Below are 17,985 nucleotides of genomic sequence, written 5' to 3' on the forward strand. Positions count from 1 at the left end.
ATAAACTCAACTACATTAAAACTGAGACATCTTCTCATTGAGAAAGTGAAAAAAGAATGAATTATGAATTGGGAAAATATATTTTCCACAAATATAACTGTGAAGGATTGGCATCCAAAATTTAAGAAGGATTCCTAAAAACAACAAACAGCAAACTGAATAAAAACTGAACAGGAATCTGGTGTGGTGGTGCATGCCTGTAATCCCAGCACTGGGAGAGGCAGAGGCAGACAGATCTCTGTGAGTTTGAGGTCTACAAAGTGAGTCCAGGACAGCCAAGGCTACACAGAGAAACCCTGTCTCGAAAAAAATAAAATAAACAGTAGACAAATTGGCATTTTACTAAAGAATAACTATAAAGAGATTGTAAATACATGAAGAGCTACTGCTGTAATCTGAGTGCTAACATCACCTCCAAAATTTGTGTTGAACCTTAATACTCAATGCAAGAGTAATAAAATGAGTGATCTGGGAGAAAGTAATTAAGACCTGAGGGTTCTTTAGTTACTCTTTCCATTGCTGTGACAAAGCATTTGACAAGAAGCACTATAAGGGGATGTCTCAGATATCCCCCAAATTGCACAACTATTACCATTGCTCTAGGTTGCCCACCAGAACTTGATTATAAGACCCTATTTGAAGACACCAAAGATACCACACTCTTTGGTCACAGGATATGAAGAAATCAAGTTGGTACTGACCAAGAAGCTTCCTACCTGCTTTCACAATGCTGAATGGTACTATGCAAGATGCTAGAGGAAAAAACATCAGTCTTAGCCAGCTGTGAACCCCATGAGCTACAGTAATTATCAGCATGGCAAGACAGGCTCATGGGTACAACAGTAGCATAGATGTTAGAGGAGTAACCCAACTGCTTTCTGCTTAGATTTCAGCCCTACTCTACAGAAGGAAACACATTCTTCCTTCAATGTGTTGTAAATCTGGCCACTACCCAACAGTTGGGGAGCTCATGGGCCCCAGGGGTGAAACTACTGTTACTTTACTAAGTGGACACAGTGTCACTCTGCCCTCTAAATTTGTTTCTCTATTTTAGTGCAGCTATCAGAGCTCATCAGAGAAATTTCTTTTTGTGGTGGGTGGCAGCCAACTTAGAAACATACAGCTGGTCAAAGTGCAGAGGATAAGAGTCTGTGGCGTGCTTAACCACAAATGAGACCCCTGTATCACACTCCCTTCCCCCAGGCTCAGACGGCATCATGAAGGAGGGAGCAGAAAACTTTTAGCCTGGTATGTTAGGCAGGACTGTGTCTTCTACGCATGGGAGGGCTTCTGTGTCCTTGAATTCATAGCAGCCGTGGTTGTCTGTGGACAACCTGCACAAGATAAACCAGACAGCTGGAAGGTGGCCGTCAACAGTCACGTGGAAAGGAGCGAGGCTCACAAAGCCCACCCGAGCTGAGGTGCTCCTGATGACTGGTAGCTCCTAAGAATGGAGAGGGTTTTCTTTAAAACAGCAGACTTAACCATGCTTCAGTGAATGACCCCACACCCACGAGTATATAGGTACCACAAAGTAGACTGGTGGATTCAACTTAGAAGAGGAGGAGGAGGAGGAGGAGAAGAGAACAAGAGCAAGAAGCAACACATACATATAAGTAACAGTATGCAGACTGGGAAGGTGTTTTTATGTATTTATGAACACATACACATACCCACAGAAACATAACAGCAATTAAAGAAATAAAGACCATGAATTTGAGGGAAAGCAAGGGGGGAATGCTTGATAGGGTTTGAAGGGAGGGAAAAGAAGGAAGAAATGACATAATTATATTACAACCTAAAAATATTTTTAAAACAAAGCAAAAGAGGACACAAAGTTGGAGGCGGCTGGAGCAGCTTCAGGAGGAGTTAGGATTGAGGTTGTATGCATGTATGAAGTTCTCAAAAACTAATAAAAATATTACAAATTTTAAAAAGAAATAATTTAAGGGGGGAGTTGGTTTGGGTAATAGTTTGAAGGGAGATAGTCCATTGAGGTGGGGAAGGCGTGACAGCTACAACCAGATGCAGCTGATCACATCTCTTACTCAGGAAGCAGAGAAAGACCAAATTTTTGGGCCACTCTATAACCTCAAGGCACCCTCAGTGACCCACTTCCTGCAGTGAGAGCTCACCTCCTAACCTCCGACCTTCCACCCTCAGCGCCATTCATTAGCAGGAGACCAAATTCGTAAACCTACGGGGAACATTTCACATTCAGATCATAACATTCTGGTACCCATCGCCTTAAAGCCATCTCATGGTGCAAAATATATTCAACCTCAAAAGTCCCTACAGGGGACTTTTATCAGTCCTAACACTATTCAAAAGTTCTAAGCCCAGTCTCTTCTGAGACTCAGTGCAATTTCTAACTGTGAGCCCCTGAAACATTAAAAATTTACAAAGTTATAAAGTTCCAATGCATTATGCCATGGAGTGAGCATTCATGCTCTAAAATGAAGAGATGGGGTATAACAGGGAGAGTTAGGCAAAACAAGAGCAAAAGCCAGCAGGGAAAACACCAAGTTCTGCATCTAGCATCCTGGATTTATGCTAAAATCATCTGAGTTCTAAAGGGTTGGGTGGCTTTTCCCCTCAACCCTGTCATCTACAGCCTCCCTCTCAGACAAACTCAACTCTGTGCTTACAGCTTTCCTGGACAGGTGACTCATGATTCTGTACTGTTCTGGCACTCTGTTGCAACTCTATCATTCTGGTAACTCTGTTGCAACCTCATCTTGTCTTTTCCAGCTTTACCCCAGTGGGTCTCAGGGAGTCCTTTTAGGGGTCAGACACTGACAGACTGCGGATACTCGGATACTCGCAGGAACTGTGGAGGAAGCATCCACTCCCCCCCAATCATGTGTCATTCATGCCAGAAAAACCAGTACCAAAGTTCTCTTTCTAGCTTGGGACCGAACCTAGCCCCTTGAACTACTGCCGTAGGGGTCTCTGTATGCCTCGTTGGCTGGCTCTTCAAGGTTGCCTTTCCTAGGCGGTTGGTTTTGAGCTGGGCACACTTACACCTGCATTCTCAGTTCAGGCTCTGTTGTTTTCGATAAAATGAATTCTCACAAGGTGAAGGGGTTTCTTACAGGAGCAGAATGACCCACCAAACTCTGCTCACAGACTTCTAGAGTTTTTCTTACCCAAAGTTCCACATTCCTCCAATTCCTTCAGCGAGTCAGTTCCAAACGCCTAAGAACCACAGGGTCAAGTCCATCCCAGCACTGGGCCCATTTCTTGCTTCCAAATGTCTGCATTAGTTACTTTTCTTGTTGCAAAACGCTTCACAAGAAGCCTAAGAGCAGAAGGGTTTATTTTGGCTTAGTTCAAGGGTATACAGTCCCTCAAGGAGGGTATGGCAGCAAGAGCAGGGAGCCGCTGGTCACACTATCTCCACCATCAGGCAACAGAAAGACCAGGAGATGGGTTTAGGCTAAAAAACCTTACCACCCACTTCCAGTGACCCGTGTCCTCCAGTCCCTACTAAGGTCTATGGCTTTCTCAGACAGTGCCACCAGCTCCAGACCAAGTGTTCAAACACATCTGCCTGTGGGAGACATTTCACATTCAGACCACACAGATAGCTTGATAGCATTCCGCCACCTTTCCAGCCCTTCTTTTTCTATTTCAATTGCTTATTTGGGAATCTGACATCATGCAGCCAGATCATGCTCACCTCCCAGTCTTCCCATGTCTGCCCCACCTCCCCTCTGACCTCCTCCCCCAACAACAACAACAACAAATGAAGTCCAGTTTGCATTATCCATATACTCAATGGAGCATGGTCAAATTTCCGGTGGCTAATCCCACATGGGAGGATGAGTCTTTCTCTGTCTTCATCCATGCCAGAAGCCATCAGCTGAAAAAAGCTGTGAGGAGGCTGGGAAGGAGCGGACTGCATCCGTGGACTTGAATGTGTTTTCAGGAAGCAGCCTAGACCAGTGACATCCACATGTGCTTAGGCAGCAACACGGACCACAGACAGCAACCTGGCCCCTGGCTGTATCAGGACCAGCGACCCACTCCTGGCTCTCAGAGGCTGCACAGATCATGGGCCTCAACATGACCTCAGGTGGTGACACATGCCACTTACATCAGCATGGCCCCAAGGCAGCAAAGCCCAAGGCCATCACTAAGGTATCGGTCATCGACTGCATACCTCCACATGGATCTCAGGCTTCATCGGGGCCTGGAGCAGCAGCATGGACCACAGACACCAACATGGCCCCCAGTGGTATGGAGAACCATGGTGATCCTCCAAGGAGGTCCAGTCCAGAAAGCGAACCTTTCCTTATCTGGGCCTTCACTGTTGCCCAGAGCCAGGAGAAACCCTCAGCAGGGCAGAAGGTTCATAGGCTGAGTTCATTTGCATAAGCTCCAGGCTGTGCTGCACACCAACCTGCCAACCCTACCCGGCCACCACAGCCCTCGCTCTCACCTGTCACCGCCCTCACAGCTCCAGTTCTGCCTCTCTCCACAGCGCATGCCCCGCTCTATTTTTCTATCTTTCCCACCTCTCCATCACCATATTTCCTCATCATGGTGGTGCACACAACCCCCGCACCATGAGTCAGGGTTTGGTATTACTCCTCCCTAGATTACCTAACAAGATGACAGAAACACTGGACAGGCCTCACACAGGAAAGACACCGTGTCTGCCAGTACCCTAGTCAGAGATTTCCTAGACTTCCTAGTGTCCAGAACTGTGAAAAGGAATTAATATTTATGAAATACTAAATCCTCAGTATAGTCTCTCTCTCTCTCTCTCTCTCTCTCTCTCTCTCTCATTTTCCCTCTTTTCTTTCCTCACTCCCCTAGGGATCAGACTCTGAGCCTCACACTGTAGTATCTGTATCATACACAGACTGAAGTAGTCAACTTTTTTGCCCCCCGCCCCATCTTCACCATTTTCAGGTATATAATTTAACTTTGTTGTTACATAATCTGTTGATCTCCAGAACCTTTTCATCCTATAAAACTGAAACTCTTTGTACTGCCTGATTTTGTGTGTCACAAAATCACAAGCTAGTATCATCAGAGAGGAAGGAGCTACAGTTGAGAAAATGCCTCCATGAGATCCAGCTGTGAGAAAATGCCTCCATGAGATCCAGCTGTAAGGCATTTTCTCAATTAGTGATCAAGAGAGACAAGCTCATTGTGGGTGGAGCCATCCCTGAGCGGGTGGTCCCGGGTTCTATAAAAAAGCAGGCTGAGCAAGCCATGAGGGGCAAGTCAGTAAGCAGCGCTCCTCCGTGGCCTCTGCATCAGCTCCTGCCTCCAGGTTCCTGCTCTGCTTGAGTTCCTGTCCTGACTTCAAATGATGATGAACAATGATAAAGAAATGTAAGCTGAATAAATCCTTTCCTCCCCAACTTGCTTTTTGGTCATGGTGTTTTGTTGAAGCAATAGAAACCCTAACGAAGACACTCTATGGCCATGTAAATAGTCCCATTTCGTGCCTAACAGTTAGTTATTCCGTCAGTTTGACTATTTTGTATGTGTTATGAATCAGGCCCCTTCACTATCTATGTTGAAGCCCTAATCGCTAGAGCTTCAGAATGGGACTGTGTTTGGAGAAAGGGCTTTAAGAGATAAGGTTCTTTTTCGTTTGTTTGTTTTGCTGTTTGTTTTAAAGATGCTATCTCATGTATCCTAGGCTGGCACCCAACTTGTGGTAGAGCTTCGGGAAACCTGGGACTTCTGAATCTCTTGTCTCTGTCTCCTGAGTGCTGACATTTTGGGCAGACACTGTCACACTTTGCTTATTCAGTGCTAGACACGGAGCATAGGGCGCCACGCAGGCTAGGCAAACACCAGCAATGGGGCTTGTTAGTTTCCAAGCCCACGCTCTAGCCCGCTCCTGGGTTGCCTAGCACCCCGACGTCATCGCCTGCCACCGCCAGGTGTGTGGCAGGCTGGCTTCAGCTGCGCACCAGCTATAAAGGACTGACTGGTCACTGCATGCTCTCTCTGCCTCAGTTTCTCTCCCCTTCCCTGTGTCTGGGGTGGCCCCCTCCTCCCATATCTCTTCTCTCTCCACTTCCATACAATAAATCAATAAATCTCTTCATACCAGATCTGTTGTGTGTGGGCAGTTTAAAATAAATTATTACAGGGCTACTATGGTGTGACACCATTCTTAGGGAGATGTGAACACACATCCCTAAAAAAAAAAAAAAAATGTTTTATTCCCCTTAGATCATCCCGTGTCTTGAGGAGCTTCCTTCCAAGATGGAATGTTTTATTTCTGAGGAAACTGCCACACAAGAGCCACACCTATTAGTTATATCTTCATATAGCCAGGACAACTATAAAAGTCATACAAGGTGAGCTACAATCCAAGCTGACTGGGATCCTTAAACAATGAAGAAGCTTGAACATGGTAAAGAAACCAGGATGTGCATGTAGCAGAAAGATCATGGGAGGGTACAGTGAGGGTAGAGAGGTAGCCATCTTTATAAGCCAAGGAAAAAGGTTTTGAAGAAACCAAACCAATCAACATCTTGATTTAACTTTTTTTTTTAAGGGATTTAAACCATCTATTTGGTATTTTGCTAAGGTAGCTCTCTGAATGAAAACAAGTGAGCCTATTTTTTTCTTTGTTAACTGGATTATCTTTCTTAATATTATATCCTACGTAATCACCTATGTTGAGGCATGTGATGGGGTTCCTTTTGTTTTGAAGGCTGAGTGTTATCTCACTGACATGCTTTTATCATACTTCATAATCATCCATTCATGGGACAATCGGGATTATTTGTAGCTCTTCGCTTTTGTGAGTAATTGTATTATGAGCATGATTGTGGAAATAATTGAGATTCTCCTTTCAGCAGTAGATAGGATGGTAGCTTTATGTTTAATTCTTTAATTAATTAATTTTGCACTTGGGCATTTTGTCTATACCACATGGGTGACAGATACCAAGACTACAGCTATGATTGTGAGCCACCATGTGGATGCTGGGAATTGAACCCAGGTCCTAGGAAGAGTAGACAGTACTCTTAACCCCACTGAACCATCACTCTCCAGTACCAATATGTTTAGTTTTGTGAGGAACTACCAAACTGTTTTCTATAACAAATACACAATTTATGATCAAGAGTGAAAAATAATTCTAATTTTTCCTATCTCACCAACATTTGTTTTGTTCTGTTTGTCCATCTTAATGTGGTTTTCAACTGCATTTCTCTAGTAATCATATGATGTTTGAAACTAAATAAGGGGAGGGGGTGGTACACGCCTATAATCCCAGCACACAAGGAAGCAGAGGCAGGCAGAACTCTGTGAGTTCAAGGCCAGCCTGGTCTACAAAGCAAATCCAGGATAGCCAAGGCTAAAAAGAAGTTAGGGCTGAAGATCAGTGGGTAAAGTGTTTGCTGTGACAGCATTATGTTGTTTCAGATACACATAGTGGAAGGAAATACATAGCAGAAATGACTAAAATTGGGAATGTATATGGCAAGTAGATGAAATGAAGAAAAATGAGACAATCATATTAACATTTTTCTATTCATTGTATTAATATGCATCAATTTAAAGTTACACTAAATAGCTTAAGAACATGATTAGGGAAGACATATATAACAACGCTCACATTTGCTAAAATGCTCAAAATGTGTACCGCTTTTCTCCCACAGCAGTGAGTCAACACTCCCAAACAAAAACTGGATTTCCTGAAAAACAGGTTAAGTCAATTCACAGGGGGAATGCTTGTCAGCATGCCAAAGGCCAGCACTTGCATGAAAGCAAAATCTATATATACCTTTCTTTCGGCTTCCAGAAACAAGCTTATACACAAAAATGTCACTTCTACCTTAAGTACGAAAATGAACTGTGTGCTTTTATTCTTTGATCACAGGGAGAAGAAAAAACAAAACAAAACTTCAGAAAACTTTCTTGATGTGCTTGCTCATCCGGTATAATACTGATTTATATACAGATCCTCTAGTCACCGCTGAGCTAATAATTTACTATGGGAAATGTTGCTAACCAGAGTCACCCCCGTCCTTCAATTGTTGCTTTGGAATTGAGATTAACTTTCACCGCTTTCTTGGTTCATCTTGGGGCTGTTCATCCAAACTTCTCAGTAAGAGCAACGGGTTCATTTCTGAGAAGAGACTTATAAGAAAAACAAAAGCAGATGCGGAGGTTTATGTGAAGAGACACTGTAAAGAAAGCGGGCGGGGGAGGTGGAGCAGCAATCTCCCAGGGGAAGGTATGGAAGCAGAAATGCAGGACATTTCCACACAAAACCTTGCAAGAGAAAATGCACAATCAGAACACAACCGGCAAAGGTTCGTTTACGGTGTCTGAGCAATGAAACTCATCTCGGGAAGTCTACGCTTGGAGAAAAAGAAAAGGCTGCAAGCCCTCTCGCTTTCAGCAGAGGCCCCGCAAAGATGGCGGTGGGCAGAAGCCCCTTCTCCTCCCGCAACCAAGGGCTCTGGCGGCACATTTCCCACAAGCCCCTCCGCGCGGCCCGGCTGGCCCAGCCCGGGCAGCCACTGCGCACGCGCGGGCCGACGTCACGCGCGCTCCCAAGCCCCGGCGGAGCTGGCAGGCGGTCTCCGCAGCTTCCGCCGCAGCGTCGCTCCGGGGCTCGGCGGGCGGGGTCGCGCTGCCTCCGCCGCGGTGGGGCCGCCGGGGGTCACGGAGCCGAGCAGGGGGCGCGCGGCGGCGCGGCCATGGCACTGCGCCGGGCCTGGTGACAGCGGGGCGGCGAGCGGCCCGGGCCCTGAGCGCGTCTCCCGCGGGGGGCCTCGCCCTCCTGCTCGCGGGGCCGGGGCTCCTGCTGCCTTTGCTGGCGCTGCTGCTGGCGGCGGTGGCCAGGATCATGTCTGGTCGCCGCTGCGCCGGCGGGGGCGCGGCCTGCGCGAGCGCGGTGCCCGAGGCCGTGGAGCCGTCCGCCCGCGAGCTGTTCGAGGCTTGCCGCAACGGGGACGTGGAGCGAGTCAAGAGGCTGGTGACGCCCGAGAAGGTGAACAGCCGCGACACGGCGGGCAGGAAGTCCACGCCGCTGCACTTCGCCGCAGGTAACCGGCGTCGCCTCCCGCACATGCCCCGCCTGCGGGCTCGGGCTTGCAGGCCCTGAGCCACGCAGCGCTGCCCTGCCTCCGACCTCTCCCCTCCCCGGGACTCTCACCCTGGCTCTCCTTCCTCGGGGCTTGTGATCGGGGTGGGGTGAGCGTGCTCTCGGGAAGTTGTTTTTGTGGTGTGGGGTTTTTTGTGTGTGTGTGCGCGCGGTTGATGGGTTGGGGGGGGGGAAGAGCTTTGTTTTGTTTTACTGTATCAACAATACCTGCGCCGACTTCCGGTCTTGCTACCCTGAAGGGCCTCTGCACACAAGAAAGGCTTAGTAGAACTTGTGATTTGAAAGAGTAATTGTCTCAAAAAATTGGCCCTTCTTTGCAAGTTTCGTCCTAACTCTTACCAATCCCTTCAGTTCTAGCGGCCGTCGTAAACTGTGAAAATGCAATTTAGGAGTTGTTTTATTGGCTATTGGCTCATTAGAGTTAATTGGTTTGGGTTTCTGGAGAGACTAAAACCGGAAATAGCTTTGGGAGACCTGAGATCTACTTAGGCTGAGTGTGGGTGGCCTCTGCCACACACATGCACAAGTTGGGGTGGAAAGTAACGTGAGAGGCAAGATGGGACAAGCACTTGAGCTTGGATCTGGGATTTTGGAACTCGTTTTGAGTCATCCTGAGATGTATTTAGATGTTTTAAAATTAATTTTTTTTAACTACTGGGTTCTCTTTATGATACCAGAGTGCTAAAGTTTGTTGAGGTATTTAAAGTAGCCAGGGATGGGGATCAGCTTATTGACATAAACCTTTTATATTTCTCATGTTAAGGACAGTTTGTAACTTTTTAACCTCATGAGCCTCAGGTTATCTAAAAAGGTCCTTGTAGCTTGGTGATATTTGATAAAGTGCATATCGGGATTGTTAGAAGTTACTTATAAAAAGAAACGGTTTAAGCTTCTCTTGTTTCTTTGGGACAGGAGTAGTGGAAATATGAGCATGAAAAGATTTCCTTGTTCTAGATGCCGCTTTTACAGTTCTACCAATTGTATGTAGGTCTGTTTGCTCTTCCTGTCCCCATTTTAAAATGTACAGGTTGTCATGAACCGTGAGTCCTTAATTGATTGCCCCTTTGGGATCCTTTCTAAGAGGGAAATGTGTGGGGAAATCACAGTTGGGAGAACTAGAAATGGCCTGTGGGCACTGGGAAGAAAGGTGAAAGCACAGAAGCCGAATCTCTGTTAGCGGTGTTGCCTTTCTTCAGCTAATTTGAATTGTTCTGCTTGACCATTTAGCCAACCTATTTGGCAAATGGTCCCAACCAACTGCTACATAATCCAAAGGGGTAACGTTACTTAGATTATGTTCACTTGATAAAAATAGCTAAGGACGATCGTCGTTGCCACCTTTCAAGAATTTGATGTATTAGTGAGTTCATGTCTGAAAATAGTCTTTAGAGGTATGGGTTTATGGTCTGACCTTGTTGCCCCTACGCCATCCCACCCTTGGCTCTGCCCTGTCATGCCTGTCCTCCACTCCAAGGGATGGAATCTAAGACCTTGCACATGCTGGACAGGTGTTCACCCCCAAATGGGTAGATTATACCGTGCCCTGTCTCAACATATCAAAGCATGTTTTACATGTATCTTACATTGTTTGTCCAGCTTGCAATGGGAATTTAAATATCATAGGGACCAACTCACCACTCATAATTCACCTATATTGTCAGTTATAGGTTTTAAAATTAAGATATAGTCTGGCAGTGGTGGTGAACCCCTTTAATCCCAACACTTGGGAGGCAGAAGCAGGCTGATCTCTGAATTCAAGGCCAGCCTGGTCTACAAAGTGAGTCCAGGACAGCCAGAGGTCTGTTACACATAGAAACCCTATCGAAAAAGACTTAAAAAAAAAAAAAAAAAAGATGGAAAGGCATAGATGAAGATGCCTGACCTGCCACCTGCACACACACCTTATACACAGAATAATAAAAATCACTAAATATTTGATTGGTATTTGATTAGTTTTTAAAGTCCTACATTTAAATGTATTTATTTATATGAGAATTCTATCTGCATGCACACCTGCATGCCAGGAGAGGGCATCAGATCACATTATAGATGGCTGTGAGCCACCATGTCATTGCTGGGAATTGAACTCAGGACTTCTGGAAGAACAGACAGTGCTCTTAACCACTGAGCCATATCTCCAGCCCTTAAGTCCTGCATTTAAATCCTGCACAAAAAATAAGGAGCTTTTTAAATGATGGCTTGGTAAATGTTTAAGTCCGAGTTATTAGATTAATGAAGCTCTGATTAAGTAAGTATGCCCACCAGCATTTTCTTTGTGGTAGAGTTACCGTTTGTGTTTATGTAAGCATATTGTTGGATGCTCAGTCTGTAGGTGGTGGCGCTTGGTAATTGCCTGACAAAGCAGTTCCTGTGTTTGTATTTTATAGGGCTAGAGAAGCAACCTTAGTATTTTTTTTTTTTTTTAGAAAAAAAAATTAAAATAACCGATTAAAGTTTAGGAGTTTAATTGAGGAGGGAAGGCATGCTTTGTCAGTAGGAATGAGGTGCGTGAATGCTACAGAAAATGGAAAAGGGCTTTGTCTTTCTGCCCTTGTCGAAAGAAGGAAGGAAGGAAACCCCCCCCAAGAAACAAACCCTTAATTCAGTTAATCAGTTGTTAGCCCTTATGCGAATTAAGCTTCATTAGTGAGTAAGATAATTACATAAACAGGTACTTCTGTTAGCTGTTTTTTATTGTTGAACTAGATTATATACTTTTAGATAAATATGATTTTTAAGAAGTCATTTCTAAGGAAATAATTACACAGAAATTATTTCCTTTTCCATCTATTCTTTCCCTGCCCCCAACTACACAGATACAGGATATGAGCTGATTCCTTTTTTTTTTTTCCATCAAGCTGTTTTCGTGAAAGTTCGCCTTTATGTTGCCATCTTTATTAATGCTTGTTACTAAAGAAGAAAGAGCGATCCTTCTTCTAAAAGTGGATATTTAAATATTTTTACAATGAAGAGTGATACTTGACTATTTTTTCTTTATTCTGATTCTTTCTCTTTTACTTTCCAGTTTAGGAAGCCTTTTCTGGAAGCATTTCTTCCCTGTGGGCAATGAGTGAATGGGAGAGGGGCAACAGCAGAAGACAGTATCCATAGTACAGAAAGTGGTGAAAGAGGGGCAGGCCCGATAGCAGTAAATTTACTGTCTCCTTGAAATTTTCCTCCTTGGCTTCTCAGGACTATTCCTAGTTTTCACTGTTAACTTTCTTTCTCATGCGATGGTATATTAATTAAACAAACATCAACAAACTATTAAACACTTTATCCTCTGAAGGACTCCAGGAAAAAAAAAATTATGAACTAAGACATTCACAGCTCTTGTCCTGTATGGAATTAGCATCCAGGAGCTGGATTTGGTAGTACATGTTGGTAATCTCAGCCCTTGGGGGCTTGGGTAGGAGGAGCTTGAATTTAAAGCTAGCCAGACATTGAGACATTGTAGAGACAGAAAAATGAGTGATGCAGACTAGGAAATTAATAGACTGTATATTCATTTACAAATTTTAGTAAGTGCCAAAACTGCTGTGGACAGCAAAGACGATCCCTGCTCTCATGGAGCCTTTCATCCTGGCAAAGAAAAGGAGACAACAACATAGTGTTAGGTGAGCAGAGCAGAGGCTGATTAGAGGTGCCTTGTTTGGGTGGTGACTTTTAAATAGACAACAATAAATGAGGGGTGTACATTCAAAATGAGTATTCTGAGTGGAAAGGCAGCGCTTAGCAAATCCCTGATATGCGTGACAAATTCAAAGGAAGCTGGATTACAATTAGGAGAGGAAGAGGGTGTGAAATAGTGCCAAAGGCCAGTTCATCCAGGACTCTAACTCACTGTGAGGTATTTGAGTGTTAGTCTGCGTGTCCATGGGAAGCAAGTGAATTATTTTAAGTAGTAATGTATGATGGAGTTACCTTTTGTGTTTTGGTTTTGTTTGCTTTTGTGGGTGATGGTGTTTGTGGTGTGGGGTTTTTGTTGTTGCTTGCAGAATCTCACTAAGCACAGGCTACCTTCTGCCTTGACTTCCAAAGTCTGAAGACTGTTGATATGCGACACGCACTGAGAGCCGGGGCTCTCGATTCTCTGAAGTGGAAGAATCCTGATATCTTTGTTCATCACTATGTCTCCAGTGTTCTGGTTTGCTTCCCATTGCTGTGATGAAACATGACCAAAAGCAACTTGGGGAAGAAAGGATTCATTTGGCTTGCACTTCCACATCCCTGTCACTCGGGAAGTGAGGTGAGGGCAGGGACTGAGGCGGAATCTGTGGAGGACCGCTGTTCCTAGTTTGCTCTACACAGTTCCCTTAGCTAGCTTTCTTACACCACCAGAACCAGCTACCCAGAAATGGCACTACCCAAAAGAGCTGGGCCCTTCCACATCAATCAAGAAAATGCTCTTACAGCACTCAGGAGGCAGAGGCAGGTGGATCTCTGAGTTTGAGGCCAGCCTGGTCTAGAGTTAGTTCCAGGACAGCCAGGGCTACACTGAGAAACCCTGTCAGGAGGGGTTGGGGTGGTAGGAGGAGAAAAGAAGATGGTGATTATCATCATCATCATCATCTACACGCTCTACAGACCAATCTGATGGAGACATTTTCCCAGTCGGTTCCCAGGAGACTCCTTGTCAAGTTGACGAAAGAAAAACCTACCAGCATACTAAGTGCCCTTCACACTTTGTTGACATTTGCTGAATTATTATATAATAGTATTAGAAAATTGACAGAAGAAAAATTACAAAAGAATAGCTCTGTGTGTGCTGCCACATGTGGCCTAGGATGTTTGTTCTTTAAAGATTGTTGGAAGTTGAAATGAGTAACCATTTCCAAAAAAGAAACTGTTGAGGGCTGGAGGTTGGGATGGTTGGATTAGGCAGAGTCAGTAAAGTGTAGAAAAGCTGAGAACATGTTGAGTTCAAGATAGGTGTGTCTTTAAGGATCAAGTTGAAACAATCTAGAATTTAGGGGACAAGTGTAGACTTGAAATTTCGATTTGAGGGCTCTATATAATATCATGGATAGATTGAATCATCAGAAACAGGGACAGAAACTTGAGTCTTACAGATTCCCAGCATTTAGATATTGAGAGAGAACAAACCCCTGGGAAATAAAGATCTGTCCAAAAAAAATGACTCTTTGCCTAAGTGTGTGTCTGTGCAATAGGTACACTGCAGAGGGTGTCACATTGCTTGCCACTGAAGTTACAGGTGTTTGTAAGCCACCAACCGTGTGGGGTCTGGGAATTGAACCCAGGTCCTCTGGAAGAGCAGCCAATGCTCCTAACTGCTGAGCCCTCTCTCTAGCTCCCAGAACTTCAGTTGTTTTTTTTTGTTGTTGTTGTTTGATTTTTGTTTCTTTGTGTGTTTTTGTTTCTTTGATTGGTTGGTTTTGGCTTTGGTTTTTTTGTTTTGTTCTGGAACCATCTCTGTAGACCAGGCTGACCTCAAACTCAGAAGTCTGAGTTGAACTTCAACTCTTATCTGTGTCACACCTCTAGCTTTCACACATCTTAGCTGATGGACCCCTGTTACTCAGGCCAAACCTCAAGTCAAACCCCATGACTCCTCACTCAGAGCTACTGAGGTTTGCTCTTTCTCACCACTTTGCCATTTTCACCCCACATCTAACCCATTAGGAAGCTGTGCTGCCACTCTCTACCTCACCATATAATACAAGCCCTCATAATCTCTCATCCACTCTACCTACGTAGCCCCCAACACAGCTGCCAGTATGTCATATCGTGTAACCTAACAGCTCAAAACCCTGTAGTGACTCCCATTTTACACAGTATTTAAAAACAACACCAACAACAAAAAGCCAAACTTGTGTGGTCTTCAAGTCTTCACCCTGCTCTGTAGACCAGGCTGGCCTCAAACTCAGAGATCTGCCTGCCTCTGTCTCCTGCATGCTAGGCTATGCCACCATCACTCTGCCATTCACTTGGTGTTTTTATCTGTCCTTCCTGCTGCCTTTCCTCCAATTATATTACTCCTTTCTCACTGCTGCACTCACTGTTAACCACTAAGTATGAGTGTTTGTCAACATCTTAGTGACAGCTACAGAAACCATCATACTTAACTTCACAGTCTTCTTCCACAGGCATACTTTAAGTACTACCCATCCATTCATTTTTTCATTACCCCTTACCATACTTATTTTATATGTTTATTGTGTTTCCCCCATACCTAAAAAAAAAAAAAAAGTTCCTCAAAAGCAGAAGGCAGTGAGCCAGAGAGATGGTTTTGCAGAGGCCCGATGAGGTGGCTCACAGCCATGTCTAGTTGTAGGGAATCCAATATGCTCTTCTAGTTTCCAGGGGCTGCTGTGTGCACATGGTGTGCATTCATACATACTCAGGCACACACGTACACAGAAAGTGTTTTTTTAAGCAGAAATTTAGTTTATTTTAAATTGGTTTATTTTATACACCAGAAAAGTATCTGGCACATAGTTGATATTTTCTTACAATTACTTAAATGAATGCGTGGGATAGGAAGACCAGGATCATGACTTCTTGAACTCTTTGGAGAAAGTATCACAGGAGAAAGGAGTAGTGAGCTGTTGAATACTGCTGGCATGCCTAGCCACATAAGATGAATGTGGTCATTGTAAGTAACTTTTCCAAGGCAGCTATTAGAAAGAGGCAGAAGATGGCCAAATTTGAGAGAAGACAGGGATGTAAACCTAACAGAGTGGGTTGTGCAGGAGCAGAGATGAGGGTGTAAGTTCAGGAAGAAGACTGAGTGGAAGAAATGGGTGTGTTGGTAAGCTCTAAGCAGCTGCCCAGTACAGAGGTTAGAGATTGGTGGAGAAAGTGAGGAAGGCCTTAGGTACAGTTCCCACAGTATAACAAAATATCAGTTCTCCAGTTACTTTCATGCCTGGCTTTATGGCCAGTACTCCAAAATAACTGTCTCCAGCTTGGGCCAGTTTCCTGAGGTTAGGATCCACAGAACCTACCACTTACTGGGCATTTGTCCCATGCGCACTTCTAACTCAGCATTTCCAGAACCAAATCTTACCTACTGCTTCAGTTGGGCTTTTATTACTGAGATAAAATACCATGACCAAAAGCAACTTGGGGAGGAAGGGCTTTATTTTTTTTATACTTCCACATCACAGTTCATTACTGAAGGAAGTCAGGACAGAAATTCAAATAGGGCAGGAGCCTAGAGGCAAAGGCTCCATAAAAGAGAGTGTGCTTACTGGCTTCATAGCTTGCTTTGTTAGTGCGGCCAGGACCAGGAGCTCAGGGGTATGGCACTACCTACAGTGGGCTGGGCACTCCCTCGTAAATCACTGAGAAAATGCCCTGCAGCCAGATCTTACAGTTTCTCAATTGAAGTTTCCTTCTTTTAGATGATTTTAGCTTGTGTCAAGTTAATAACAAAAAACCTAGCTAGCACACCAATAAATACTGTGTCTCAGATGAAAATCTCTTTATCATAATAGCCGCTGGATTCTATCGATTTTTCTTTTCTTTCTTTAGTTATTTATAGTGCAATAGTAAAAGGATTGAGAAATGACTGGTGTGTGCATTCAGAGAGGCAGAGGCAGGCAGATTGCTGTGAGCTCGAGTCCTGTCAGGTCTACAAAGCAAGTCCAGGACAGCCAAGGCCGCACAGAGAAATCCTGTCTCAAACCAAAACGACGACAAAAAATTGAGAGATTACCGAACTGTCCAGATCAGAATATGAGTAGTTAAGTTATGATATTCCAGTAAAGAAAGTTTACTAATAGAAGGTAATTTCTAAGATATTAATAGGCTTTTAAATAAAAGAAAAAAGGAATATGCAAATAGTAGCTTTTAAAACTATTGGTGGGATATGTAATTGGAAATATGTGCAAAAAGGAATATGTGGAAGTCTGGGGATAGGAATGGAAGGAAAGTCTCACAGTATTGTGAAAGCAACCGAGCTGTGGGTGCTCAGCATATGTCGTGTGGATTGGGACAGTAGCTATGTTGTTCTTGACTTGCCTATCTTCTGTCTCTGTAGTCCTTCCATTTATCTACATAGCACCAAAGTGATCTTCCTAAACAAACTTTCAGGGCTATTGATGTGCTGTAGTAGTGTTCAAACGTTCTCAGGTGGCTTAAAAATACAATAATAATTTCTTTTGAGTCTCTGTAAAAAGAGAAGATGGGGGCTGCTCTGAGTGCCAGCTATGTGTCAGCATTGGGCATTTGACAGTAACCATGGCATAGACTTATTGGAGTCACAGATAAGATTTCATTGAAATCTGCTGCCTGGAAAATACAAGCCTGTAGGACAGAGTCCAAACCCTGCCTTGTCAATCGTGTAGGTCTTTCCAGACTGCCCTCTAATACTTAGGTGGTGTGTATTCTGGGTGTTGTGAAGGATTTGCTTTTTCATTTCTAAACACAGATACTTTTGGTTTCTTTTTGCACTACAGTTTTTGAGCAAGAGGAGAATCTAGCTACAAAGAAAAGGCTAAGACTTTGGCTTAGTTGGGAGAGTGTTTAGCATTCAGGAAGCTCCTGGTTTGATTCCCAGCACTACACAAACAGGGCATGGTGGTTGTGCTAGGGAGAAGGAAGTTTAAGGTCATGCTTGGTTACATAGCACATTCAAGGGTAGCCTGAGCTATAAAAACCAAAGGAGTTGGGGAGCCTAGGGAGATAGCTCAGTGGTAGAAATACTTGCTATGTAAACATGAGGAGCCAGCACTCATGTTTATAAAGTAAAGCAAACATGCACAATTGTGCTTGCCCTGAGAACCTCAGTGCTGCAGGAAAGCAGAGGAGGATCTGGGACTGGCTGGTCACTAGCTTAGTGCCAGGGCCAGGGCCAGGGCCAGGTCCTGCCTCATGGAAATAAGGAGAGAAGTGCTAGAGTAGGAGATTCAGTGACTTGAACC

The 17,985-nt window shown here is 44.3% G+C and overlaps 1 protein-coding gene across 3 annotated transcripts in view; it reads left to right on the top strand.

The window, feature by feature from the left end:
• Positions 1 to 8,550: 8,550 nt before the first annotated feature.
• Positions 8,551 to 17,985, top strand: part of Tnks2 (tankyrase 2) — a 61,014-nt gene continuing 51,579 nt past the window's right edge. For all 3 annotated transcript variants that reach the window (XM_021631274.2, XM_021631276.2, XM_021631275.2), the window contains exon 1: positions 8,551 to 9,038. In XM_021631274.2, the coding sequence (XP_021486949.1) occupies positions 8,840 to 9,038 (199 nt within the window). In that variant the 5' untranslated portion in view covers positions 8,551 to 8,839. The remainder of the gene's footprint in view (positions 9,039 to 17,985) is intronic.

Source organism: Meriones unguiculatus, chromosome 1, assembly GCF_030254825.1.
Source record: "Meriones unguiculatus strain TT.TT164.6M chromosome 1, Bangor_MerUng_6.1, whole genome shotgun sequence".
Taxonomy (NCBI): Eukaryota; Metazoa; Chordata; class Mammalia; order Rodentia; family Muridae; genus Meriones; species Meriones unguiculatus.